The sequence below is a fragment of the Jatropha curcas genome, chromosome 4 (genome assembly GCF_041381405.1).
Source record: "Jatropha curcas cultivar XTBG-Jc1 chromosome 4, XTBG_Jcur_1.0, whole genome shotgun sequence".
Lineage (NCBI taxonomy): Eukaryota > Viridiplantae > Streptophyta > Magnoliopsida > Malpighiales > Euphorbiaceae > Jatropha > Jatropha curcas.
In genome coordinates this window covers 25,168,450-25,196,348 of record NC_143154.1, presented here as the reverse complement: position 1 = coordinate 25,196,348, position 27,899 = coordinate 25,168,450, and the positions used below count along the sequence as shown (strand labels likewise).

The 27,899-nt window shown below is 31.6% G+C and overlaps 1 protein-coding gene across 2 annotated transcripts; it reads right to left on the bottom strand.

The window, feature by feature from the left end:
* Positions 1-115: 115 nt before the first annotated feature.
* LOC105648201 (protease Do-like 7) lies at positions 116-27,899 on the bottom strand. Of its 2 annotated transcripts, XM_012234513.4 has the most exons (24): positions 27,462-27,899; positions 24,678-24,748; positions 23,684-23,818; positions 21,798-21,856; positions 21,040-21,076; positions 19,572-19,697; positions 17,676-17,765; positions 16,389-16,454; positions 16,142-16,198; positions 15,959-16,024; positions 14,841-14,948; positions 14,157-14,237; positions 13,076-13,125; positions 8,152-8,317; positions 7,341-7,844; positions 6,126-6,308; positions 5,952-6,057; positions 4,867-5,034; positions 4,710-4,789; positions 4,408-4,635; positions 3,596-3,811; positions 3,278-3,435; positions 2,152-2,263; positions 116-445 (listed from the first exon to the last, which is right to left on the bottom strand). In XM_012234513.4, exons 1-24 carry the CDS (start codon positions 27,733-27,735, stop codon positions 281-283), a joined length of 3,306 nt encoding a protein of 1,101 aa, XP_012089903.1. In that variant the 5' UTR covers positions 27,736-27,899; the 3' UTR covers positions 116-280. The 2 variants fall into 2 exon arrangements, with proteins under 2 accessions (XP_012089903.1, XP_089576604.1); XM_089720478.1 differs by lacking the exons at positions 24,678-24,748; positions 27,462-27,899 and adding an exon at positions 24,041-24,186.

Sequence of the window (27,899 nt, the reverse complement as noted above, 5' to 3'; positions counted from 1 at the left end):
TACAAATAATAGTATTATTTGTATTGCACGAAGCAAAAGTCTCACCGGTGGAAAAGGAGGAAGTAATTTTTAAAAGAAAATAGAAGATATCCAACAAGCAAAATGACTCTTCTGATGAAACCAGAACAATTTGTAAATGGATTGAAATTTTGAACTAAGAAACATTTATCATTCAGAAAACCACTATAAGGTTGCAAATTGAAACTTACAATTTGACAATATGAAATAGACTTTTGATGGTCCAATCACAATCTCACTCTTCAAAGGATACACAAGCACTTTACTGCAATGCCTTGATTGTCTCTCTACGCCAGATTGCAGTGTCCGGATCAAATCTCAGTTCCCACGTGGGCCAATAATGCAAGTCTTGCTTCAATGTTAGCACTTGTGGCTTTCCATCCAAGTTGATAGTTCTTATTCGAACAAATTCCTCACTTCCTAATTCCTGATATAATACAAAAGTGAAAAATATAGTTAAATATATAATAACAAATTCGTTACTTTTTCAAACAATATGTTTAAATCAGGTCCAAGTGGACCGAATTGAACAATCCTAATATACACCATCATTAGTTAATCAATTAGTTTAAATCTATACTATACTATACTATATATAAAAGGAGAAATAGGAGAGGGGATAATGTGATCGCAGAAATTGTCCTTATGAAATTTAAGATATCATAGAATAACCTTACTCTTAGCTAATTAAAAAATTTTAACCTAAAAATATATATATAATTTCTATAATTTGATAGGATATATATATATATTTTTTTTAATAGATAAATATATATAGATAATTAAGCATTTTAAAATTTTAAATTTTTATTATTATTATCTTACTATGTCTAATTATATTTTATTTCATTTTATTATTCTGTAAATTATTAATAATAATTTAATAATTTTTAATAATTTATTATTATTATAATTTATAATTTAGCTTCAACAATATTATCTTAACTAATATGTGTAAATATGAGGCATTTGAAAACTTTTACATTTTTTTTTTTTGAATTTTTTTTAAATAAATATATCTAGATAATTCAAATTTTGATTTAAAAAGGGTATGATTAAATTTCTTTAATTACAAATTGCACTCTAATTTAGTTGGTCTAAAATTAAGATAAAAAATTATTATTTTTAAATATCTCAAATTTTATTAGTTATATTGATATCTTATATAATTCAAATCTTAGTTCTATTAAAGAAAATAATTTTATTAATAATGTTTAAATGCTTTCATGATTTTAATTGGCTAAAAAAAAATAAGAATAAATATGATAAAACTTCTAATAGAAGCTATACGCTGATTTTTTATAATTCAATTTGGATTTTCTTTAAAAAAGAAAATGAAAGCAACTAATATATGAATCATGACATATAACCAAAAAAAAAAAATATTTACTATATCTATGAAGTGTAATGTATTTTAACAACTTAATCTAAATAATAATTTATATTTTAATATTATATAAATAAAAAATTAAACGAGTATAAAGAATAAGCATATAACGAGCATCAGAGTAGGAATACAAGATATAAATATGCAAATAATGACAAATCTATATCCTACTGTTCACTCAAGTATATGAATAATATGGACGATTTTTGGCATTGTGGGTGGGGAGAAGCTATATGCAAGAACCTAATTTATTCTATCAAATCCATTGTCAAAGTGCAAAACAATCATGGGAACAAAAAGTCCCAAGTTTATGAAAGGATATATACATTATAATGAAAGGACAATTTGATAGCAGGAGAAATCACAAGTTCAATCAAATTAGTTTAATCTCCATTTATTAGTTTAACTAACTAATATATATCATAAATCTCATCCAAATCAATGCAGCCTTATACACGTAATGCTTTCATTTTTCATTCATCTTTTCCTATATCTGTCCCTTGAAAAGTTTCTTTGATTCATTGTTTTTCAAATTAAAGCAACCTTAAAGCAACATCACATGCTCTAGAATAATAGCTACCAGCATAAAAAGAAAAAAAAATCCCATAATCATTAAGCAATGAGAAAAAAAAAAAAAAAAAAAAAAAAAAGAAAGATAAGAGGCATTGAAAATAAGGATGACAAGTTCAGAACCACGCATGCATATATTTGCTCAGAGAAGCAAAAAGAACTAGAATGTTTTGTACCTTTGTCACATTAGCAAAGGCATCCAAATCAGGAGTCGGTTTTCCATTGACTTCAACTATCCATCGAAGACCACATAGACCATATCTGTCTGCAGGACTTCCACGATAATACCTAAGAAAATCAGAAATTTACAAAACTTTATTCAGTAATTTTAGCACTCTTATGTAATTGATTATCATTTGAAACAATAGTGGGGCCGAAATATTTTCTAAGGGCCAATAATTCAACAAGTCAGTTTAATTGCAATTTGAAAATGTAAACACAGATTAAATTACATCCAAATCCAATTAATAATAAGAACATTATAATTTAATTATAATTATAACTTGGAACAACTTAATGTATATAATTAAGAATATAGTGTAGAATGATTATTAAACAATCAAAATGTAACTTAAATCTAAGTACCATTTGAAGTACTAAAAAATACTAGATTTATATGGCAACAATGATACAATAACAACAAGAAGCCTTAGTCCCAAACTAGTTGCAATAGTGATAACTCTTCAAAATAATCAGGTTTATGTTCTTCTGACTATTTTTTATCGAAGTACAAAACTGAGCCAAATTTCCTATCTTTATTCTTTAAAACAAGTTAAAGTGAAGTAAATTTAATAAAACCCCCAAAAACCGCTCATTCAAAACTCATACTCTAGTTCTTCCCTGAAATAACATTAATTGACCCTACTCAAATGTAAATGAATCCCTTGTGTAATTTGAGAGCAAAGATAATGTCTATTTGTAGTAAAATTGCATTCAATTGACATTTTAGGGGTTCTAGAAGGTTTCACCTAAGGTTCATGGGTTGAATGGTCAGTGATCCATGTCAACCCATTTTTATGTCAACTATGTTTGACCAGCTTCAAAAATTACCTTGTCCAAACTTTTACATTTCTAGAATCAACATGCAGCCCAGCTTTGTTTAGCTCACAAGCAGTTCTTCAACATTTGGATATTGCTTAGTAAACATGCTAACTACTTTAAAAAGATTGTATATTTTCCATCTGATGCTATACAAAGCATTAAAAGAAAAGCAAATCCCAGTGCATTGTTGCTATCATTCCGATTCTAGCATTATCTTAGAATCAAGAGCTTGATATTTGTGGCAAAAAACAAGATTCTTACTTTGTAACATATACACCATGCCCTTCCTCAGGAAGAAACCCAAGCGCACGCACTGCAAGATGAGGATATTGAACAATACAACCACACCAATTTATCATACGTGTCGTGCCATTTCCATCTCTAATATCTGTTTCTACAACAATATCAACTGCACGTCCCTAGAAAATCATGCAGACAAGGGTGTCAAATTAATTTATTAATTACCAACATATTATAAACATATACCATGTCAAACTATACATTTTCCAATTAATATATATATATATATATACACAGTGAGTTAAAAGCATTGTGCATATCCACTTGGTGTTTGCTTACTCGTTGAAATATGGTCATGTTAAGTTTCCCACCCTTGTCAGCATTGTTCTCTAATGCTTTGCAAGCATTTTCTATATCACGGAAACAAGTGACAGGCTCTTTATTCACTGCCAGCACCATGTCACCTTCTTTTAATACATTTTCAGCTTTAGATCCAGCCAAACACCCTTTAACACGTAATACTTGTCGCCTTATTGGATCTTTCTTGATCAAAGCCTACAGAAAACAACCACTAGTATCTACAACAATGATATAGCAAAGCCCTACAGCATTTGTGCAAAGTTAAGTTGAAGAGCACTTATGAAGCATAGAAACCAATAGATGGTAGTGAAATAAGAATGACTTGATTTATTTTGAATGTGAAAAACATTAACAGAAAAAGGATAGCAAGGCTAACCATAAGAAATTGTAATAGCCAATAGTGTAACCCCTTATAAATACTAGAGCAGTTATTTGATTAAAGAAATTCAAAACTGAAATATGCCATACTTTCTGCATCACAGCATCATAACATATTAAATTGGACAACAACCAACTTATAGAAAGACTATTGTTATTTTTTGTCATTTTGATAATGTACATCTCCTACTTGGTCATTTAAGAGTTCCAATTAATGCACTGACACCTAGGCAATTTCATTAAACAAGTAATGTGTACTTGTAAAGCAAGAGAAACAAAGAAAAATTGGCAAAAATTTCTTCAACCACGTGAAAGAAGAGCAAGCACTAAGAAGATAATGCATTTTTAGACTGCGGTTACAGAAAAGACAGGAATTTATGTACTGTACAAGAAAAAAAAAAATTAAAACGTACTTGAATCCAATCATCACTCAAACCAAAACTCCGAGCCTTTGAAAGCAATCTAGTAACAAATTCAACCTCTAAAATCCTAACAAGTGGCATCGGCCTTTTGACACCATTTATTAGAACAGATGGTCCATTTGCACCAGATGTGATCTTGTCAACTACTTGGCTGATCATATAGATTGGAATCCCTTTAACAAATTGAGGATCTTTTGATGCACTGCTACCAGATTTTTTCTGAAAATGAAGATCTGAGAGTTGTAGCATAATATAAGACAAAACATGAAGTAAATTAAAAGAACAGTCACAACCTTAGCTGAAAAGCTTGCCCACAGAGCTTGAACTTTTCCACGCTTATTGCTTAGAACTCCCGTAAACATATAACCAAAATCTGGATTATAGCATAAAATAAGAACCACACCCATACAAATTAATAGATATATGGGTAATTAAGAACTATTCCCTTACCAGAATCAAGCTCAATAACCTCCATATTGATTGCTCTGTTACAAGGAGGATCAGCTTTGGGAACATGCAATGAGAGACATGCATTTGTTACAGTAGATTTCCTTGATATTGCTTGTAGATTTCTCAACCCCACAAGATATACTGGATCTCCACTACATAAAGGAGGCTCTGCTCGAAAAGTATAAATATAATTCTTTAAAACAAAAAAGTAAAGCAATATAATCAGTATGGAGAGAATAAAACAAGAAAAAAGGGCACATGGGCGTGTGACCAAACAAGTAAGGCTGCAAAAGAGTGGATCCATCAAGCAAGCCTGAAAATAATAGCTCACGATTGAAATTCCTAGACCTTACTTTACAACCTCACAAGCTGTTAGGCAATTCTGGACAGGGATCTACCTTCTTGAATATCATCTATCAGAAAGACAGTGAACCAAGGATCTCACTGTGAACAAAGATAACAGGGAGGGGCTTCACCTCTCCATAAAAGCAACAGGTGTTCACTATGCCTTCAAATTATTTCCAGTTATTTGCAATCAAATATAAAGTGCAATGAATTGATGATAGTAAGACGCTATGGAGAAAAAATAAAAGGCTCAATTTGCTTTTCCTCCACATAATTACTGCAGTTAAAAAAAGCCTACTTTCTTGCTCGCTTGTTGATTTCTAAATCTTTCACTCAGGGCAGCCATAAAGTAGCACCTATCCTCATTGAACTGGTTAAAACTGAAGCAGCCAGATGTTGATGACTCAAATGAGTTGATCTTAAATTGAACCAGATTAATTAATGAGCTTAGACAACAGTGATATAAGCTCAAGCTAAATTCTCCGAACTTGGGATGGACTTAAGCTTCTTTATTTTTGAGCAAACTAAATTCAAACAACTAGAAGCTCAGCACTACTTAGCTAATTCTAGTCCTAATTCCTCCTCATTCACTCCATGATGAGAATATGCCACTACTTAAAAAAAAATATGATAAATCATGAAATCTCCATGCAGTCTGCTTTCTTTCTTTCTCCGCAATCTTTTCTTAATAAGAGTACCAAAGGCAGGGGGAAACTACATAAAGTCAAACTCAAACCTACCAGGAAGAAGTTCCGCAGCACAAACCATTGAAGCGCCCACAGCTCCTAGAGCAGACGGGTTATAGGCAACAAGAGCGAAATTGTAAACGGGATGAAGAAAAACCACCTGCAATGAAATAGACGGTGCATGAAATGCCACAAAAATGTTTTGAACATTCCTACTACAAAATTTACCTGTCCCGGAATTTCAATAGGAAATGCAGCAAAGGATAACATCACATCAGATGCAGATATTGCAACTGTGTTCTGGTCAACTGCAACCAATCCCATTCCTTGAGAGTGATGCACAATGACACCAGTTCCAAAAAAATTTTGTGAACTGACACCATCAAGCAAACACGATGAAGGCACATTAACCTGGAAGTACAAAACAAACAATCATTTATTTCACTAATAAGATAGATTTAATAGGGAGTCAGCATAGATTATCAAAATAACTGATCAAAACAAACAATAATTCTTTCTTCTGAATACAAGTTCACAAGAAACAGAGTTATGAGAACAAAAGTAAGCCAAACTTGGTACCACAATGAACAAAGAGTAAAGAAAACAAAAACAAGTCACAAGTATTATAACAAGGTAGTATAAGAATAATCAAAACATCTATGAACCAGCACATAGTACTGAAAAAAAGAATAATATGCACTGATATAGAAGCATTAGTGGTTGCCAGATCTAGTGCAGAAGTTGAGTATCAGTTGTATTATGTGATGGCGCATGGCAACTGCACATTTCAGTCAACACTATAGCAATTTACCACTACAACTTGGCTACGGTTCCACAAAGACTATTAACGTGAATGCTGAAGATTTGATTGAATGCTCAAGGAACAAATTAATTTACTCATGGTCATTAAATTTCTGCATATCACTCAACTTGAATCAGTACATAACTAGATATTTTTGTTTCATTAAAATAACCAGATTCCATTCCAGGTAAGGGCTACAAGATTAAACTATTGCTAGATAACTATAGTAAGATAAAGTGTTTTTTTTCCCTGATTAAAAAGTGGATTTCAAGGTTTTGGAGGAGAATTCTATTCTATAGCCATAGAGATTTCCATAAATCATTGCACAGTGGAACAATCCCAAACTTGAGAATTGAAATAGATAAATTTAGGTTGGAGTTATAATTAACTGCAAACTTTTTTTCAATCAAAAAATATTTAAAACCACAGCAAACTATGTAGAAAAGTAAAAAAGCTCTTTCTGAAGGCTATATCCAACCTAGTTAATAATGTTAGCGTTGAAAGTGGAAGGTAGCTGTTTAGTTGCATTTTTTTCTAATTGGAAAACAAATGTTGATAGAGCTAGAACAGATATGAAATAGTGACTTCATAACATAGTTGTGAGAACAAATAACAATAGCCTAGAACTTTTCACATATTACCTCAACCAGTACAAGAGCAGGTTCAATCACACGGTCTGGAGATGGAGCCTTAGCTTCAGCTTCTGTTGCAAACTCAGGGTGATTTGAATTTGCATTTTCCGTGATTACTGGATTCTCCAACTTAATTTCTCCAGCTTCATGTGAGGAACTGTTGGGAACAACAATGTTATTTATGGACAAATCTCCTAGTACTTGTGTATTTATTGCAACATCACATTCATCTCTGGAACCAACTTCCTTAGAAGCATGATCATGACAAGTTCCCATATTGTCAGTCAACTCCAAGTTGTTATTTTGAGGCATGTCTTCCACAAGATTGGATTCACAACTAAATGCAAATGTTTCTTCTTTTAAACCTTGTCCGGGATTGGCAATACAAGATGAAAGCAACAGAGCTTCAGGCTGAATAGCAGGTCTTGCTATCCACAAACCGAAACTATCATCACGAGTGTATATCTTTGGAGTATCATACCATTGATGGCAATCAGTTGTGACCAGCGCAAACTGCAGTTACCACAGATGTTAAAAAGAAAATCTACTTATCTCCTGAATGATATTAATCAGGGAGAAAAAAAATAAGGGTTTACATGTGAATACATGACAACAAATTATCATCCATGTTCATATTCTTAAAGTCAAAAACTCCCATTTCATCTTTTGGGATATCCAATTTACATGAATAGATTATGGAACAAACACAAAGCATAAGTGCTAATTGATTGAATATAAAACATTCACAAATTTAAACAACAAAAAGTGGGTGTTGGAAGAATATGTTCTCTAGGTTACAAGTTATATAATTTTTGCATACCTTGCTTCTATGACGATCCTTGTGGGTTATATACTCTATTGGCACTTGAGCACCCGGAGACAGGTTTGGCAAAACTGAGATTAGCTCTTCAAGTCGTGATATCTCTGCATCAGAAAACTTCTTAATGATGGCATGGCGAGGAACACCAGCTCTAGATAGCATATATCTGTCATATGTTGGTAGTGGTAACATTTAGTAAAAGGTCTACACAGGTCTTATAAACAACAGGGACCATTTAAATCCTGTTACTATTCCACAATTCCTTTGAAATAATATAATTTATCTATTCATTCTTTTACTGTTTTTATGCTTGTAAGAATTCAATTTCATGGTTTTCTTCTTATAGTCTCTCTCTTAATTGTCAATGAGCATAAGACTAATAATAAAAGGCGCTTGTCGATGTCACCCATGCATGCTAGGAATAAGCATTTTATATGCACAGCAGAAAAGGCTATCCACAACATTTGCCAAAGTAAAAATGACAACAAAACAACTCTTTTATCAAAAACTTAAGAGCATATAACAGTTTTTTTAAACATCGAATGAAGATTTTAAAAGCTTGCAAATTCAATCCTTTACCCGTTATCCAAAAATAACGAAGGCAACTGCATTCCATCAAATAATTTAGAATTTTATATATTGATGATTAAATCCATGAGCTCCAATCAATTAGGCAAGCCCACTAATTAACTAATTAAGAAAAATCCAAAAATTGAATTAGAGTTTTTTTCAAAAGAGAAAGATAAGATAGTTTTCTTGGTAACCAAAAGAAATATGGTCTTCAGACATAACCAAGACAGATGTATTCCTAGGCCATCCTTTTTTCCCTCACAGGCTACAGAATGGTTGAATCCCTGAGACTTTACACTCCTCCCATGCTTTCTTCATTTTCTTATTTTTCATTAGTCAGGTAAAATACTGCCTCTTCGTCTTTGTTCATAGAACTCTAATCTACATTCCTTTTAGCCATTAATTTCAGGTTTAACTCTCTGTTAAAAACAAGATGGTTTCACTATCTCAAAATTTACTTATTCAATTAAAAAAAAGAAGTCAAAAGTTCACATCAAACTAACCGTCAGCACTGTTTTTCAACTGAAAATTTCACTGAGAAATAGGAATATCAAGGGAATGTGCAAGTTTTTCCATTCCATTCCCACTGCAACCCTACCCGCATAGAAAATGGTTGACAAAATAAGAAGAGTGCAAGGCAAGGACAAGTGTATCCACTTCATTTTTTAATAATATTTTATAAAGTATTAAATGTCATTTTCTTTATCACTAGTTGCAAATGTATGTCTATAATTTTGTATATTATTAGTTACTATTCTAGGAAGAAACAATAATATTAAGTAATAAATTATATAATTTTCAAATTTTGAAAAAATTTTATATTTATATGTCAAAGGTGTATATGTGTGTGTGTGTGTGTGTGTGTATAATCAATTTAGTGTATAAATTTAATAACTCATAAATTTTTTCGAAAATCAAAGCATAATGCTAAAATTTAATGATACTTATATATTTTATTATAAATATATAAACTTCAATTATTACTATTGAGACTTTGTTTTTAGAAAATATTTTTTCTAAGAGAATTTTCTCCTTGCCATTGTCGTTCCTCCGCCACTCTCTTCCTTCCTGTTTACGGCTATAGTGCAGCGATCACAGGTGAAGCTGCGATTTTGTTTTTTTCCGATCGAGACAACGCTCTCCCTCTGTTCTTTTGCCATTTCTGGCGACACCAGCTCATCACAGGCCCTCTCCTCATCTCTAGCATTTCTCCAGCCACCATCCTATTCATTTCCGATCAAGTTAGCATCAACAGGATTGGCTTTTGAACAAAGGAGCCACTGCCGATTGTTCTAACCAGAAAATTTCGATTTCCAGCATGTATCGCAGCTGGGTAAGTCAATTTCCAACCTTCATCAGTTTAGTTTATGAGTTCCTTGATCAAAGATGGAGGTTTTGAATCATGAATCAAACTATTGCATAAATTTAGACCCTAGCTCCTACTGTTTATACATTTTTTTAAAGGAAAAATTTGATTCTCGAATTTAGTTCAAATTATTAGCTAAATTAATGGATAAGTTAGCATGAACAAGGGGATTTTAGTTTAAAAATAGATATAGCATGATTATGACAGCAACATTGCCACTAATGCTTGAGCTATTGCAGAAATTTATACATCAAGCTATTGTTTAGGTGAATGTGATTAGGAATTTCGGATTTTTGCTCTTTAAATTGGTATATAAACTGATTCCTATGTTGCTATTGCGTCTATTATAAATCTTTACAGAGAATTAAGGGTTCTTTAGGTTGAAAATAGCTAGTTAGCTATATGCTTAAGTTCTTACTATCCTATGAAGGAATTATTGAACTACTTTCATTTTGAATGAGTTATAAATTGAATTTTATTAAGTTATGTGCGAACCAGTGGATATATTATGGGTATTAAGTAGAAAATTTTGAATTCCTTGAGCTAGTGTGTAAAATATGAAAATTTAATCATGAAGCCTAGACTTTTGGATTTGGCAGCAGTTATTTCAATTTATTTTTGTAAGTTGTAGCTCAGTATAGTATATTGAAGTTGTAAATTTGATTTTGATGGGAATTAGTTAGTTAATGTTTAATCCATGATTTTAACATAGAAAACTTCGATTTCTGCAAGTTGGTAGCAATTTGAGTTTTTGTGTTGTATTAGAAGGACATACATGTAAAAATGAGTAATGTATAATGGATAGACGATTTAAATGGTTTGTTAGCTATGATATTGTTATTGAAGGAGAATGGGTATTTGATTTGATTGAATGCCCAACGGATGGGCTATGTGTATTGATTGAAAATATTTGATGTTATTATGACATTTAGTCAGGTGGAAAGTCCTATTTTTAGGGGAGATTCTGCCAAAATTTGGCAGAATCTCAGATAATCATACTTAATAAATAGATTGTTAGATTTATTTAGAATGATTTCTTATTCTTTAGTTAATTCTTCTCTCTTTTCAATTCTACTTCATATAGATTATTCAAGATTGTCTTTTGCTTTTAAAAAAAAAAAAAAAAAAACAAAACAGAACTACGATTAGAGTATTCCCTTTCTTATTGCCGCGAGTTATAATAAATAGTATATCATCATTTGCGTCATGTATACATACATTATTATATAATATTACCATTTCTTACTTTAATTATTACTTATTTATTTAGTTTATAGCGTAAATATCCATTATTTTGTACTTGATTTATATGTGTATATTTGAATATTTGCATAACAATGTTTGTTTATATAACGTGCTTGTCTTTAAATACAATGTTTGATTAGATGTGTTGTGATGATGATATGCCTTGTTTGTGTGGAATTGGGATGAAGTGGGTCACCATTGGGTTTGTGAGGGCGGTCTTCAACCATGTATGGGGAGATCGGCGTCCCCGTGTGCATATGATGATATGGATTTTATAAAAAACCACAGGGTGGCCTCTTGTTGGTATGGAAAGAAAAGAGAGTATAAGAAAAATGAGAGGGCTAGTCAAGTGAGAATTAGACCGGTCGGCCATGTATAGAGGATCGGCTCCCTGGTGCACACGTCATAAGAGGATGAGCCATGTGAGAGGATGGCTCATCGGGGTTTTCGGTGACGCCACTGATCAATTTCCACTTGTTTGATTAACTGAAAGTGTAATTACTTGTGGATGCTGATGTTGTGCCATATGCTTGACCGGCTATGTATTCATTTTAGTGCTTTAGGAAGCATTTCGTGTGAATGCTTGTATTATGCAATAATTACCATTCATTATTAAACTCACATTTCTTGTGTTTAACTTTTCCAGGAAGTAGATTCTTCTTTGTCCCGGCTAAAGCTCTGTTTCCTTCACCGCAGAGCTAGGAAAGAAATTTCCTAATTCCAGTAATTATTTAAATTGTGAGCATTATGTACAAGAACTTATTTATTTGTATTTGATATTGAACTCCGCAGTTGTAGGATTGTGAAAACCCCTATTATAGGATTATAATAATTCCAATTTTGTACGAGTGTGATCATGTTAAGCGATAACTTTAGGTTGATGATTGACAGATCTATATGTACATGTATGGACCAGTTAGCCCATATTATAGATATTGTGTAATGTAATTGTTCCTAGTTATGAAATATTTGAAATGTTGGATTTGGGTTAGGATAGAGAACGACCGTAAGATTTGTTATATAGAATATGGGTTTACTGTTCCTGTGATTCATTTCGAATTGATTAAGTTTAGTTGTTCAGGTTTACTATGGGCTTTAGGGACCTTATGCTTACTTAGGCCCTAATGCTGGTCCGGCCCATGGATTTGGGTCATGACAGGAGGCTGGATCACAAATGCATATTATTGATTTTGTGTTGCACAAAGGCATGCCTTTCTTGAGCCTTAGGCCTAAAAAGGTGCACGTTTATACCCAGAGGTGATAACTTAAGTGAAGTCACCTGCTTGAGGACTTTTCGGCACAAGCCGTTGAGCCTTCAGTAAGGTGCGCCTAAAGCGCACCTTTAATAACTATTTTACCACCTTGATGCTTTTTGTAAAGTAAAGCCCGCCCAATTTGGGCTTGATAAAGTTGCTATCTTTATTCAAAATCAATATATAAAAATTAATTATTGACTTCTATATTTTTTTTCCCCAAAATATTAGAATTGACTTGACTCCTACATTTGATGTTAATATGATATTACGCTAAACAAAAAGCTTGTTACTGTTTGAGATTATTTTTCAGCAAATAACTTTATGGTTATAAGTTCTCTTCCTTAAAACTTCAGACATATGGTGAATCCTTCATTGGTAATTGATTCTCCTTAGCTATAAAATGCTACCTTTTGTATGACTTTGAGTTTCCGTGATAAAATATCAAATAACATTAAAATAAAATGTGAAAAGATCTCAATTGACTGACCCAGGATTTGAAACATATACAAGACCACAATGGAAGCGGAAGTTTCTGGCCTGTTCCAAAAGAAGTAGCACATATTATGATGTTTTTAAACAAACAAGAGTGAGTATTTTAATAAGAATAAGAACACAAGCTACACTTTAGGCGCACTCATGAGGAACTATTTGAAATTATTAAGAGTGTTTTGTTTGTAAGGGTGTCGAATTGGGTTAACGAGAACACACAATACAATTAAGGTCAACATAAACACGACACGAAAATTAAACGAGTAATCTGAACATGATACATATAACCAATTTAATTAAATAGATCATATATGAGTCAAAAAATTCAACCAAATTTTACTAAATGAGTCATATACGGGTCAAAAACACGACACATATAATCCGCATAACCGGCCTAATCCACATATTATATATAAATTACATTTTTATCCTTAAATAAACGGATTAGACAAGTCAACCTGTTTAAATCCGTATCATATACAGGTCACATGTTTGAGGCATGAACACATTTAGATTAATCCCTAACTCGTTTAGTTTTTGCGTTAGTTGAATCGTATTCCCATGTCATAACCCATTTTAACCCCTCCCCCTTTTTTGGCTACTTTTAACTTTTGATTTCATTTTTTTTGTTTTGAACTTAATAAGTCAATTTAAAAAATAAATAGTTAGTGTTTGGCAAAATTATTTATTTAAATTTTTTTTTTGAACTTAATAAGTCAATTTAAAAAATAAAAAATAAATAGTTAGTGTTTGGCAAAATTATTTAAAAATAATTGTAAATAGTTTAAGTGTTTGGTTAATAGGTACAAGTAACTTAATTTATCACAATTACCAAAAAGGATATATTAATTAAATAGGAGGTTTAAGGGTTTGTTAAGAACAAAGATAGTGCTGGTAGTTTTAAAAGTTTTAAAGATATTTCACTAGTTCAAAGAGTAGTTTAAAGAAGTAAATATTTTAAGTAGATTTTTCGATTTAAAAGCCTAATCAAACATTATTCTATTTGTGACTTTCTACATAAAAGTAGGTTTAACCAACTTAAAAGCAAACCAAACACCCTCTAAATCAGTCCAACCTACCTGTTGATAAGACAATGGATGAATCACTGCTCCACTAACTTCCAAGAAGTGATTAGGAGTTATAGAGTGTAAATTTTGAACCTGACAAATATCAAGTTTGAATATGTTAACATTAAGCAACAGGAAAAATCAAGCTGATGCTTTTTCACTTTATTAGTTGTTAAATGCAATACAAACGTACCATGAAATTCTATCAACTAAGGACCAAATCATATTGTAACAAATATATATGATGTTTACTAAAACTCTCACTTCTTTCTATTGTATTTGTAGGCCTTGAAAGAACATAGAAGAAATGATTTACTCAACCATTCTTGTATATATAAACAAATATAAACCTTTGGCCTTGCCCTTTGTACTGATATACCATAAAACCAATAAGTTGATTTGAGATTTCGCTATCAATGTCTTGACATAAAAAATTAATATTTCTGGATAAAGTCGATTAGGATAAAACTCCATCTTCTAGAAACAGTACATGCACCTTTTGATGCATTTGGTTCAACCCAAATTATATATATCACATTTGATGTTAGGAATGTAGGATCAAGTTCAGTCCATAAAATGAACAAGTGTATTTCTAAGATAGCTACACACTGTTTTCCAGTCATGAAAATTATAGCAAGTAAAACCAATGTGAATTTATTATTAATGGAGGATAAATAAATCGAGAATAAGTCTTACCACTATGTTTATGGTCAAGGATGTGCCACCCCTTTCAATTTGTATTTCAATCTTTTGATCGACATTATCATCAAGCAATGTCTCCAGTTTCAAAAATTGAGTGGTTATCTGCATTAGAGTTGTTTAACTATATAGTCAACATTTCAGAACTATATTATGATGACAAATAACCAAAACTTGCACATTTGGCATGAAATGTTTTCCAATAAACTCCTTATGAAAGAGGTGAAGTAGAAACCAAGTGATGTACATCAATAGAATTCCTACTAATAAGTTCGAAAAATTAAGTAGAGTACAAGATCCAACTGTCCATGGCTCCAATAGACAAAAAAAAAAAAAAAAAAAAAAAAAACAAATAGCCAGACCAACAAGTTACCCATCATCATTTAGCATGTAATCACACATGACAAATCTCAACATATATTCTTCTTTATATTTTTCATTACAATACATGAAGCATGCTTAATATTTCATTTGAGCATGAAACTCTTTTGACCATATGACGTAATATTTTACGTCATAGCATAGTTGACAACTACAAAAATTTGCAGATGGTGAATTTGTTGAAAGTTTTTTTTATCTTTGAGATGATATGAAAGTATAAGGTTGCTTTCATTTTTGTTAGGTACACACACACACATTTATGCTAAATGTTGAAGTTTTTTGTTAATTTAAATTAATATGCTTATGTTATCATAATGATATGACCTATCAACTATGATCAAGCGGATGGTTGAACAAACAAAAGGTAAACTTCAACCATTCAATATATCTAAGAATAATCTTTCTAGTTATTATAAAGACTCAACCGTAAGCATGTATCAACTGTTAATCCCATAATATTGCAAACCTATTCATAGTAACAAAAGCTCAAAGGTAAAAAGGAAACAAGAGGACATACTCAAATAAACACAACTCAACTAACTAAGCCTTAATTCCAACAGATAAGAAAAAATAAAAGAAATTAAAAAGAAAGAGAGGGAATGAATATGAATCTAAAGCTAAAAGAGTTTTATCATTCATAATTCCATTTAACAACAAAATTATAACACCAAATATCATCAAAATTTTCTTGTTACAATGAGACAGAGTGTCATGTGATTTTAGGCAAAACTTACTTCCCCATTCACACGTACTAGCACATCCCCTGGCTGTAACTGCAGATGAGCCGGACCACCTGGAACCTGGTATCCAAGATCATAAGAATTGAAGTGGAAAATAATTAATCATAAATAAACATTAGGATGATTAAATTTAAATTACAATTTTATACAATAGTAAACAAAAAAAAATGTGCTCACCACAGAGTGAACAACAAGCATTCCAGTTTCTCCTGGTAGAGAAGCACAGCGTACCATCTACACAAGCCAAGAGTATGAGCCATGAGTCACTGACTCACAGTTCGTAACCATTATCCATGAGGAATAACCACAAAATGGACAAGTAATCCAAATTCACCTCTTGAAGAAGCAGGATTAGGCATCTATGTACAGCAATCACATAATTATAGTCTTAACACTTAATTATCCTTGAGGAAGAAGTACATACCTGCTCTGTTTCACGTTGAAGACCAAGACGCCGAACTTCATCAAATCCTTTATAGTGAAATGTCACCTAAATTATAAATCATTAGTACAACATACAAAAAGAAAACCCCAGATACAAAAAGAAAACCCCAAACATTGCAATCAAATGCACAACTATCAAAACCTGGATCTTGAAGAGTAAATATAAACATGCACTCAACAAAGAAGCATTTTTAGAGAGGTCATTGTTGACCATTTTTTAGACGTGCATGAAACCTCAATTTCCTAGTCTGTCTTCCTTAAGGCCAAGTTTTCTTCAAGAATTTCAAATATATCATGTTCCCCTCCTCTCCACATCCCACACAACAACAAGAACTAAGCCAAGAAAAAAAAATCCCTCAAATGTGTCGAAGTTTGTTAGACAACCATTCAACTTACGACACAGAAACCCACTAGTGGGCACATCGAATCTTTTTTTGTCCATTAGATTAGTTTCCAATTATTCTCTTCATCATTCAGGGTAAAGCAGCTTGGTAAATCATGGGGATATCCTCAATGCCAAGGAATAACTTGGGTTTATGTGAGAATTGCACAAGCCAACTTTACTTTTCACTGAAGGCAAATTTAGGAGATTACTTTAGCACAATATTAGTCAAAAAAATAATTGGAAGAGAAAATTTATTCTAAACATTTATATCAAGCAGTGAGATCATTAAATCAATATTATAATCAAGAAACACCCAGAGAAAATAAAAGGTAACTACAATCGACTGTAAGGTGATGACAAGGTTTGCACTGTGGGCCTGTGGCCCATGCAGGAATTCCAATCTATAAGTAATTTCCATTTAAACTACACTACTTTGAGGGGAAGATCCATAAATAGTGACTCCTGTTGTCACATTATCATAAGAATTTCTATTTCAATTTTACTCGATTTATTAACATGTGTTGCATTCTTTAGACAAGACCTTGACAAGTTGATTCATAAAACTTGTATTTTCAACTCAATGCCTGATTTTCCAACTACCTCTTTTGAATGGCATATTATCCTCCCATATGAACATTTATAAAGACAAACAAATATATATAACATATCATTTAAACAAACACAAGTAAGAGACTAGAGACCAAGGGGAACAAAAGACATATTTTCGAGAACATATCACTACTAAATCAAGTCAGGACAAAGATTACAGAGTTAGAATATAAAAAAAAGGTACATTGTTAACCAAAAAATTTCCATGCTTTTGTTGAGCAATTCTGATATAATGCTTAAATAATTGCAGAACACGTAAATATAACAACAGACCTGAAGTGTACCACGTGGTATTAGAGCTGCCTCCCCTTTACCTGTATTAGAATCTCTGCTGTTTTGAATAAGTCTCAATGCCCTAACAACCTGCAAATTACATACTTCAAATTTATTGTCCAAAAAGTAAAACTACCTAATTTTGTTCAAGACCTTGTGCTCATGTTTAAGTTTTATTTGTTGACAGCAGCCAAACTTCTGCAAAAATATAATGTCAGATCTAAAACCCTTGATAATTCAACAATAAATTAAATCACCAGCATCAAGGCGTTCTTCAATTCCTCAATATAAAGTATCTAGATTCTTTCAAATTTAAAAATACAAAAAAAAAAAAAAAAAAAAGAAGTTAAAATTTTGCTTTACTACCCCACAAATAATTCTCAAAATAACCACAGACGGCAGTTAACTATTCACCCTTCAAAAGTCAGACCAACTTGGTTACAGGTAAAATGCAATACCACACTCTTTAAAACATCAACAGTAGAGATTTATTTGGTTTCTCACCATTTTTTTCTAAAAAGTAAAGAAAAAAAATTTTCCATTACTACTCAAATAATTCTCCAAAATCCAAACTATAGAATTATAAAGATGTTCAATTGACACAGGGCAGCTTAGGGGCTCGCTAGAAAAGGTTATTTTGGCTGATTTTGAGTTTATTTAAGGGCCAGAATGGAAAACTGTGTTGGGGAATCTTTAGGGTTTGTGTGGGAATAGGTTAAGGAAGCAAAAAGAACACAAAATGAAGGGTTATGGCGCTCTTATGGCACTTTGAACAGTGTCAGTGAACAATACCATGAATACTGACGAGAATAGTAATTGAAGAATAGTACTTGTGAATAGCAATTCATAAATGTTTGAACGGCAAATAGAAGGATAAGTGTTTAGGCTTCTCCAATAAACATTCTTAGACATCAAACCAACATTTCACAAGCATTACACCAATGGTTGAATTGCATGAAACAACTTTGCTAATAATTTTATTGAATAACAAAGCTGAAGCAAAAGTATTATAGTCCACATCCTCTAGATTTTGACTCCAACATAAAAAGGAATAATACTATCCCATCCAAACAAGAACTTCAAGATAAGAGTTAACATGAATATGAAGACTCTTAAAGCAACAGGGACAGGCTTTCCAATAAAAGCTATAAATTACAATATTGCCCCCGTTTTTGAAATGCTGGGCCAGCAGCTTATTTATTAGATATAAGCATAAAACCATAAAATACTAAGAAATACTCTATGATTTCCCCCAATAAACCCTATATAAGCATGAAACCATAAAATACTAAGAAATACTCTATGATTTCCCCCAATAAAATGGGAAACTGCCCAGCCTCCTATTATATTTCGACCAACTTGTTTCATTAGAGTTAAAAAGCAGTAAATGTGGGCTATTGATACTCCTGATAATGCTCAACCTTTTAATGGCTATGCTAAATTATCCTATTAAAATGTATAGTATCAACATTAACTTTTTTCTGCAATCCTAAAATTACACTAAGTTTTCCTATTAAAAGCAACTTAATGGCTTCTCATTTCTCTGCATAGAATTGCCTAACTAAATAAAAAAAATCATTAGATGAATCAGACTTCGTTCAGAAAGTAACTCCTGAACAGATAGATAATCCAATGTAACACTCAACATTAACCAGCTATTGCTAATAGATGACCAAAACAAGCAAGGTTTTAACAATAGTTGTTACATTCACCAGCTACGGCTACTAATACTGTTATCAGTAACATTTTTCAAAAACTACTGCAAATAAGGCAAGTTAAATGATCTCATTATTTTATTACCACAAACTTGTCATCTCAGCTTAGATTTAAATTTCGCCAATTACAAGACTAAGAAAGAAGCATTATGAAATAATCAAATCATAATAAAATTCTTACTCGCACTAAAGGTAAAAAGAATGCTGATGAAGTTGATACCCTGCCCCCAGCATTTAGGGCCACTGCCCTACCTTGTCGATCAATAACTGGTGAACCGCTAGAACCACCCTTAGTTCCGGATGCTGCCTAAAAGTAATGTGTAAAACAAGTAAAGGACATTTATACCATAAATATAATCGTAAGATAGCATACTTTTTGCTATATGAAACAAGTCCATTAACAGCACAAAGATGTGGTTTTAGTTTCTTCATAGTATGTCCAATGGCAAAGTAATGATTCCTGATATGTATTTTGGTGTCCAAAAGGTCCCTAAGAAAAACGTGAATTTGAAGACCAAATTATTACGAAGCGCTCAAACTGTAAAACTACAGAATATCAGAGAAATTTATTTCACAACTATAGCACTTCTGCTCCATTCTGGAAATTTAATGGAATTACTACTTTATATTTTCTTTCCAAAATGAGAAAGAAAAATGTAAAAATTCAATCCAAAAACTTGAACATATTCTCATGTGCATAAACATCACAATAAAAGAATATAACAAACTGGACAATAACAATGATGACCAAGCTAGCAGAAAAGCAATAATGGCTACAACAGTGCACCTCATATCAGCGAGTTTCTACATTAGGTGAAAATCATCCTACCTAAAACTTTAGGCATTATGTGTAGAAGCCCAGAACTATGTAAGACCATGCCAAAATTTTATCTAAGATCCGCCCAATTCTATTTTGAGGTCAATACTTCTGTTAGTCAATTGTCTTCACAAGGATAAACAGTATTTTTCTATATGTGAGAACCAATATAACATTAACTGCTTTTTTGTACATTATGTGCTCAAATAGCAGTAAATTTCATGCCCCTCCTTACTTATATTGCTTCTTTTAGAATCCTTTTAGAAGCCCCAAGCCCATGTCCCCCCAGCTATTCATATTTGGTGGAAGTAGTGCTGTAAAACTTAAGGACACGGAAGAGGAAAGTAAGCACAAAGTTTTGTGACCCCATGGTGTCCATGCAAATTTCTATGATGTCTCCATGATTTCGAAGGAGAGTTGCTAGTTTTGAAGATAAAGTTGTCTTTGCCTGTAAAAACAGGTAGGAACGTACTAAATTGTCAACTAGTTTTAAACTACTAGTCATAAGAGTATTTGGAGGTTTCTAACATATCATAGACCAAAGAAGCTATTCAACCTCCTTAAAATAATGCTCCTCAGAAGGTTTCCTTCTAACTATTATCACCTCTTCAGAAACTCATTTGATAAACACTTGAATTGTCCCAAAAACCTCTAAAATGATTTTTCCTCACAAGTCTAATTGCAAACACCTCTCAACCTCACACGCATGTTGCTGCCTATACAAATGCATTTTCAAATTTAACCGGATCATCGTAAATTTTGTTATAACACCAAATAATGAAATATGCTCATCACATTCTTCAATCAGTAGCATAAATAATTAACTACTTACTTGAATGTAAAATGTATTGAAGTCGTTATAACCATCCCTGCACCAAAAAATATTCATTATTAACCACTATGATGAAGTGTTTGAAGAACCAATGATCACTGGAGAGAACTACCCTACATAATGAGCAAATCAATATTAGAAGCAATAACTAATTCTTTAATTGTAATTTTTTAGAGTATGAAGGCTTGGCACCTTGTCCAAAAGCCATAACATAGGCCAAGAACTTTATCCTCAATCCACATTCTAACTTTATCACAACTTAAGAAAGTAATCTTGCATCATTAAGCTCAAGCCAACATCCTTACCTTCATTATTTTAACAAGAAATTGTGCATGTATGCAAACATATAAGAGAAAAACAAAAGATTATCATGTTAAATGCAAGGATCTATGATTTTACTAAAAACTGTAGGAACTTCAAGCTTTTTTGGGGAAAACATGCAACTGTGAATATGATGATTTTGTGTGGATTTATGCATTACATATATAGCTTGCAGCATTAAAACCTGAGCCAAAATTACCTTAATAACAACCCTATCATGCAATCAATGATAACATTTTGAAAGATATAAATTGGTTTAAGATCATCCAATATGATCAAAATGGTTGAATCGACAATTGGATGATAAAAACACTTATATAGATGTAAGCATCATAACCATCACTTACATAGAATGCTATATAAAGTCGATCACATACCATTGAAAGGAACCTTTTACTTAAAAGAGTATTGGGCTAAAGACCAAAAAATTACTATACTTTCTATATGTAGGAGCATCCCGATCCAAACGAGCAATGGTACCAGCCAAAATGGATACCTGTGAATTAAATTTTAAATTGAAAATATCACTAAGCAGAAGGATTAAGGGTAACATGAGAGCAGAGTAAGCCAAATTTTTATAACATCACAATCATATGACTCAAGGAGCACAAATGAAAACAACGGAGGGAGAAGACACAACAACAACTACAAGGAGAGTTTCAAATAAGATGATGAAATTATTATATTTGAGTGAAGTCCAGTTTTCTTAAAACAATAATAATAAAAAGAAGAAGAAGAAGAAGACGACCATAATTATAGAAACCAGATTATTGTCCTAACAACTTATCACGGCACAATCATGAAAAAAAATAAGTTTATAACATGTTTGTTAGCTGTAATCAAGATTTTGGCCTCCTCTACAAGAGTCGGTTAGGACCCTAGATTCTCACAGCTAAAACACTTCTATTCAATTCAAAAACGAAGTAGGGCCTGTCAAGGTTACAGCATAGAAAATTACTAACAAGTCCTACACAATATTAAATCTTCTAACCAGCCTTAAATGAAATATAAACTATTACTGATTGCAAAGATGTCTTCTCCCATAGATAGGGTAGAATAAAAGATTCAACCTCTAGCTATGCCTGTGAGGAATATGAACTACATCAAAGAGTAGTGTTGTACACAAGCAATTGTTATTATTAACTTATTGATGACTCGACATAAATTTCAATGGCATTTTCCTATTTAGAGAATTAAACCTCAATCAAGAAATTCTTCATTTTTAGGGAGTCCTATTTCCTGTTCAGTGGCTATCTTTGGTGCTTGAAGAAGTGCACTCCATTCCTGTTTGCTTGAATTGAAAATTTGATTGAATAATTACATTTTCTCATTCTCCTCCTCATATTTCTTTGCTGCTCCTATACTCCTTTTCTCTTTCCTATACTGCTCTTCTGTTTCTTCTCATTCCCATTGTTTTTGTATGTTTTGCATTCTCTTTTTTTTTTGTTTTGCATCGTACCACTAAAACCATCTAGTAAAACCATTTATCATCTCTTGAAAAGAGGTGCACCATCCTGTGGTTTTTCTTTTGCTTTTTCCTATTTCTCGATATGACTTTGTAGCCATGCAAGGAAGCCAGACAAACTAAGCATTTTCCAACCTGAGGTCGTCTATATTTCATCTACATCAGCATTGAACAACAAATGAAACCATGAGGATTAGATAACAATTTTTATATTTAGTTCAATCTGTAGGCATTAAACTGAACTTCAGCAAGAAGGAACTTCACGTGATCAATGTGACTACACCACTAGCCTCTTGAAACATCTCTTGCAAAAAGTGTAAGCAGATCAAAGGTTCTGAATCCAAATAAGGTCAAGGGTGAGTGCGCTAATGTGATCTCAGCGACTAGTAAACAATTAAATGAAAATTTCAAACAGATAATTGTAATAAAAGGATGTCATGCAAAAACTAATAGCATGAGCCATTGCAGTATGCACAATGATAACATATATAAAGAAATGGAAGCAAAAATTAGTTTTATCAAATAAAGTAAATAAGATGTGAACAACACCTGGCAAGTTGACTATTGGGCATCCAACGTCAAAATTTACACCTACTAATATTCTATGCAATCAGTGGATTGTCCTGCAACTAGGATAATTGCTTATTATGCTCCCAAATTTCTCACATTTCATATAGCAATACAGAAACAAATGTAATGACCAACAACAGAAACCAATCATTGCCAATAAATTATATTCTTCTCAAAACACAAATTCTCCATCTACTGTAAATTGAATATGTAAATCCTCACGTTGCACTAAGTAATAAATAAACTAAGGTTCAGAAAACTACATGACATGTGAAGCACAGTAAATACCTTCTCACAGCTATCATTACCAACAACTCGGATATCGAGTCCAACACAAGCAGCCTCAGGAGCAAGAGGAATCTCCTCATAGTTCAGAAATTGTATTGCACCAGGATCATAATGATAGAAGCCGAAATCATGGACCTAGGTAAAATTGAAAAAGTGTCCGTCAAAAAAATATATAAATAATTACAAATAGATGCAACAAAGTTAAGCAGGTTATGCACGTATCCTCTAAGCAAGTCAGCATGCAGGAGGAAAAACAGAGACAGCGATGGATATGTTTTGCAGCCCAGTTATATGATCATTAATCATGAGTACTACACATTGTAAATTAGATAGACTTGATTAACCAATTTCCCATACCATAAACCCCTCAATCCAAATAGCAGGTAATGTTAACATCACTGAAGAATAATTGGTACACAGAATAACCAGATCCCATTTTGTGCAAGACATTTGAACCCCATATAAGGACCTAGTAAAGGGGTAACCATAACATGTAGAGATGTAAGAGTGATCAGAAAAGGGCACTTGTGGGTATGAGAAGAACAATAAAGCAAGATTCGAAGCAACAAACAGATTCTTTTTTAGGGTTAGTTGAAAAAATGTTTACGATGCTTACTTTTCATCATAAGAAGACAACTATGGTGCTTCTAATTAGGTTCTAAACATCTAAATTTTTTTACCTTGAAACAATTTTGCTTTTAACTGTGCATTCAAAAAAATTTTTTTTTACATGCTTACCTCTTCCCACCAGAGCAAGTATCTGAACATATTTTGAGTTTTACCATTACTTTTTCATTCTGAAACTCTATATTAATGATTCAAGGAATACACGTTCTGTCTATGAACATTTCAACCTTCCCTTAGTGGGTTTTCTTTACTGCCTATCCACTTAATTTCATTCTTCTTTCACTTAATTTTATTCATCTTTCATTTAAAATAATATATCTGTAGAAGGATTTATTTAAGGCAAATGAAATATAAAGAGTCAACTCACTGGATCTCTGTATATAGGATATACAGGAATTTCTTCATGGTTTACAAATATCGCTTGTGCAACTACAGGGCCTACAACACCAAAAGAATAAATAAAGATTTAAAACAAACAACTTTATACATAAAGGCTACACTTTATATGAGTCAACTAGCCAAATAAAAATTGAGAAGAAAATAAATATCTACCGTATTAGGAACGAAGAAACGAAGAAATGAAACAATTCCATGAAAAAAGAGTATAAAAGAGAAAACAAAATAGTATCTTCTGAAAACAAAAAGAATAAATTTGAGAACCCCACATCAAAACAAGGCAGTTTTAAGGCTCGCAACTAGTTCTCTCACTCATTTATTAAACAACTAGTTCTCTCACTCATTTATTAAACGAGCTATCAAGCTCAATTACTTAAATTTATTGAAAAAAAATGGAGCAATCTTGTTCCAAGCCAAGAGCACCTCACTAGCAGCTCGACTAATTTACAACCCTACCCATATCCCAATTAGGTTAGTAACAAAAATAACAAAACTTTATGAAAGAATATGGAGACAAATGAAAACTGGCCAAACAATTATGGTAGTCACATAGAAAATAAATAAAAACCACAATTACATAATAAATATTATCTAAAAAGTACCTCAATTTTTTCTAACTACTTATTTGATTGATATCAATCTTTGCTAAATAAAATTCTTGCACAGTTATATATTGAGTTATATATATTTTTTCTCTAATACAAGTATTTGAGTTTTTATTGAGTCCTGTTGAATGGCAAAACTTGTGCTTGGCACAATCTCATCAAACTATCCATAATGCTCTCAACATGTTTAATGGGGCTGATTTTGAAACGCAATATACACACAGAGCGTTTTAGACATTTTGACCTTCTACAATGAAAATTGTGCCAATACCAATCTAAGCCAAATATATTTTTCATTATTTTTATTGTGGATATACACATGTAAAAGAAATCATTAAAAATTTAAATTTACGTTAGTTTTGTTCTTCCATGATGAATTTAAAATTATCCGTATATTTTAATTTTTTGTAATTTTTTAAGCATTATTTGTAAATTCATAAACATTAGTTCCATTTAATTTTATTTTTAAATTTGACAATGTTTGCGTTTGTACAGAGTTAAGAAAATGAGTGAATCACATATATTTTAAGAAAATATAAGAGTAATTTTACAAAGTTTAATGGAAATACTTTTCTAAAAGTAATGGGAAAAAAAGTTAAAAACGATCAAATATAACCAAAGCGAGGGAGTAAAATATTGATAAGAATAAGAATATTTTCACAAGTATAAAGATTTAAATATGCAATATCAGATTCAGATAATATTGGATAAAAAGACAAAATTATCAAGGCTCTTTTCAGGGAAAGTGCCATTCATATTGTCTAGCATTTGGAACACTTATAAAGACCAGTTTTCTAGAAATTACGTTGCACGTTATTTGTGCTTGTTGATTTTTATACGTTGCAAGTAAATATAATTTAATTTATATATATAAGTTTTCATTATTTTTTATATAAATTATAATATTATGAACAATTTATATTACTAAAAATCTAAGAGCATTCACAAAATAAGAAAAATAACATTTGACGAAATAATAAAATAAAAAAATTGAATAATTAAATAACTTATTAAGGAAATAATATATTTATAATAATAAAACATTATTATAATTTCAGAATCAAATATTTATGAAAATAAAATTACTTATTAACCAATTTAAATTTTTTTATAACAATTTACATTTAATTAACTTAAGGTTTTTCGTATATAATATAATACCATAAACTATTTATATTACTAAAACTTGAGAAACCGGTATTAGCTATTATAATAATTAAAATATTAATCAATGTTTCAGAGCATCATTTATAATTTTAGTATTTTCTTTTTTTTTTTTTTTTTACTTTTTGCTAAAGTATGTGAGCATATAACTAATTTTATGATTGTCTTCTTTGAGAAAAAAAATCCTTTTAATGTTATATAGTTTGCTAATATAACGTGTTATCTCATATTTTATATACATTTCTAGTGAATTTTATTTTTTACTTTATATCAAACAATAAATCTTATAATATATTCCTTAATAAATAATAATCAATTACATTTATTTTATTTTTTTGTAAAATTAGTTAGATGTAGTAAAATCAAATTAAATATTTATTAAAAACAATAATTGAACATATTATATTCTTACCATAATTAATATATATCTTACACAGTATAATATAAACAATTAAAATTAAATTATCTTAATTTTCAACCAATAAAATTAAAATGATATAGTATATAATATAATTTCTAATTTCTAGTTTTATCCAATAGAATTTATATTAAAATAGTTAATTAATATGATCAATCAAAATTATATTACCTTTATTTTTTAACCAATCAAATTAAAATCCTTAATAATTTTTTGTCATCTATAAACTTAATAATCACAAAAATCTATAACACCACTATATAGATTAATCTATAACACCCAATAATTTATGGCTGTCATCACCACAGAACACAGCCAACAATGACGGGCTACCCAGGATACCATTTAATTTTATGCATTTTTTTTATATAAGTTAAAAATTATTATTAAAAAAACGTTTCTTCAAAAAAAGTTAAAAACGTTTTCGGAAAAAAAGAAAAAGGAAAAACGCAGCCGGAGTCCATCCATAATTTTCTGCTCTGGCAGAGTGGCAGCAGCAATTTTTTTCTTCTCAACAACAACTCTACCATTCTGTAAATAATATGATTGAGATCGAATGAAACCGTACCAGGCTTGACGACATGGCGATTGGTGAGGATGATGCCACGTAGCTTATCGACAACGAATCCTGTGGCATAGCCGGATGAAGGAAGTTCGGTGTCAAAGGCGCGACAGGCAGTGGTACGTAGCACAACCACCGCAGGAACCACCTTGTTGATCGTCTCTCTCCAATCGGCGGCATTGTCCGTCTTCTCCTTAAAAGGCACATCGTTCAAATCCTCGACATCCTCATCCTCGCTCGATCCTATCCTGGTAGAGTCCCTCTCCCATTCCAATTCCATTTCTCTCTATCTGAAAAAAGAATTCGATTGACTTGGAATTTGAAGTCTTCTTCATTTATTAGTTCGTAGTAGTTTCTTGTTTTGGTAGTTTGTGTTTGTCTTCGTCAATCTTACTAAAAAATTGCAATTGCAGATTGAGAAATGAAATCCGATGGGCCATTGGC

Bases quoted from the DNA above. Each gene is read 5' to 3' on its own strand.
- LOC105648201 (XM_012234513.4), bottom strand. From the start codon at position 27,735: ATGGAATTGGAATGGGAGAGGGACTCTACCAGGATAGGATCGAGCGAG. The intron at 21,857-23,683 runs GTATTTACTGTG...TTTAATTCACAG, and splicing joins GTAATGATAGCTGTGAGAAG to GTATCCATTTTGGCTGGTAC. The intron at 14,238-14,840 runs GTAAGACTTATT...GATATTTGTCAG, and splicing joins CCTTGACCATAAACATAGTG to GTTCAAAATTTACACTCTAT.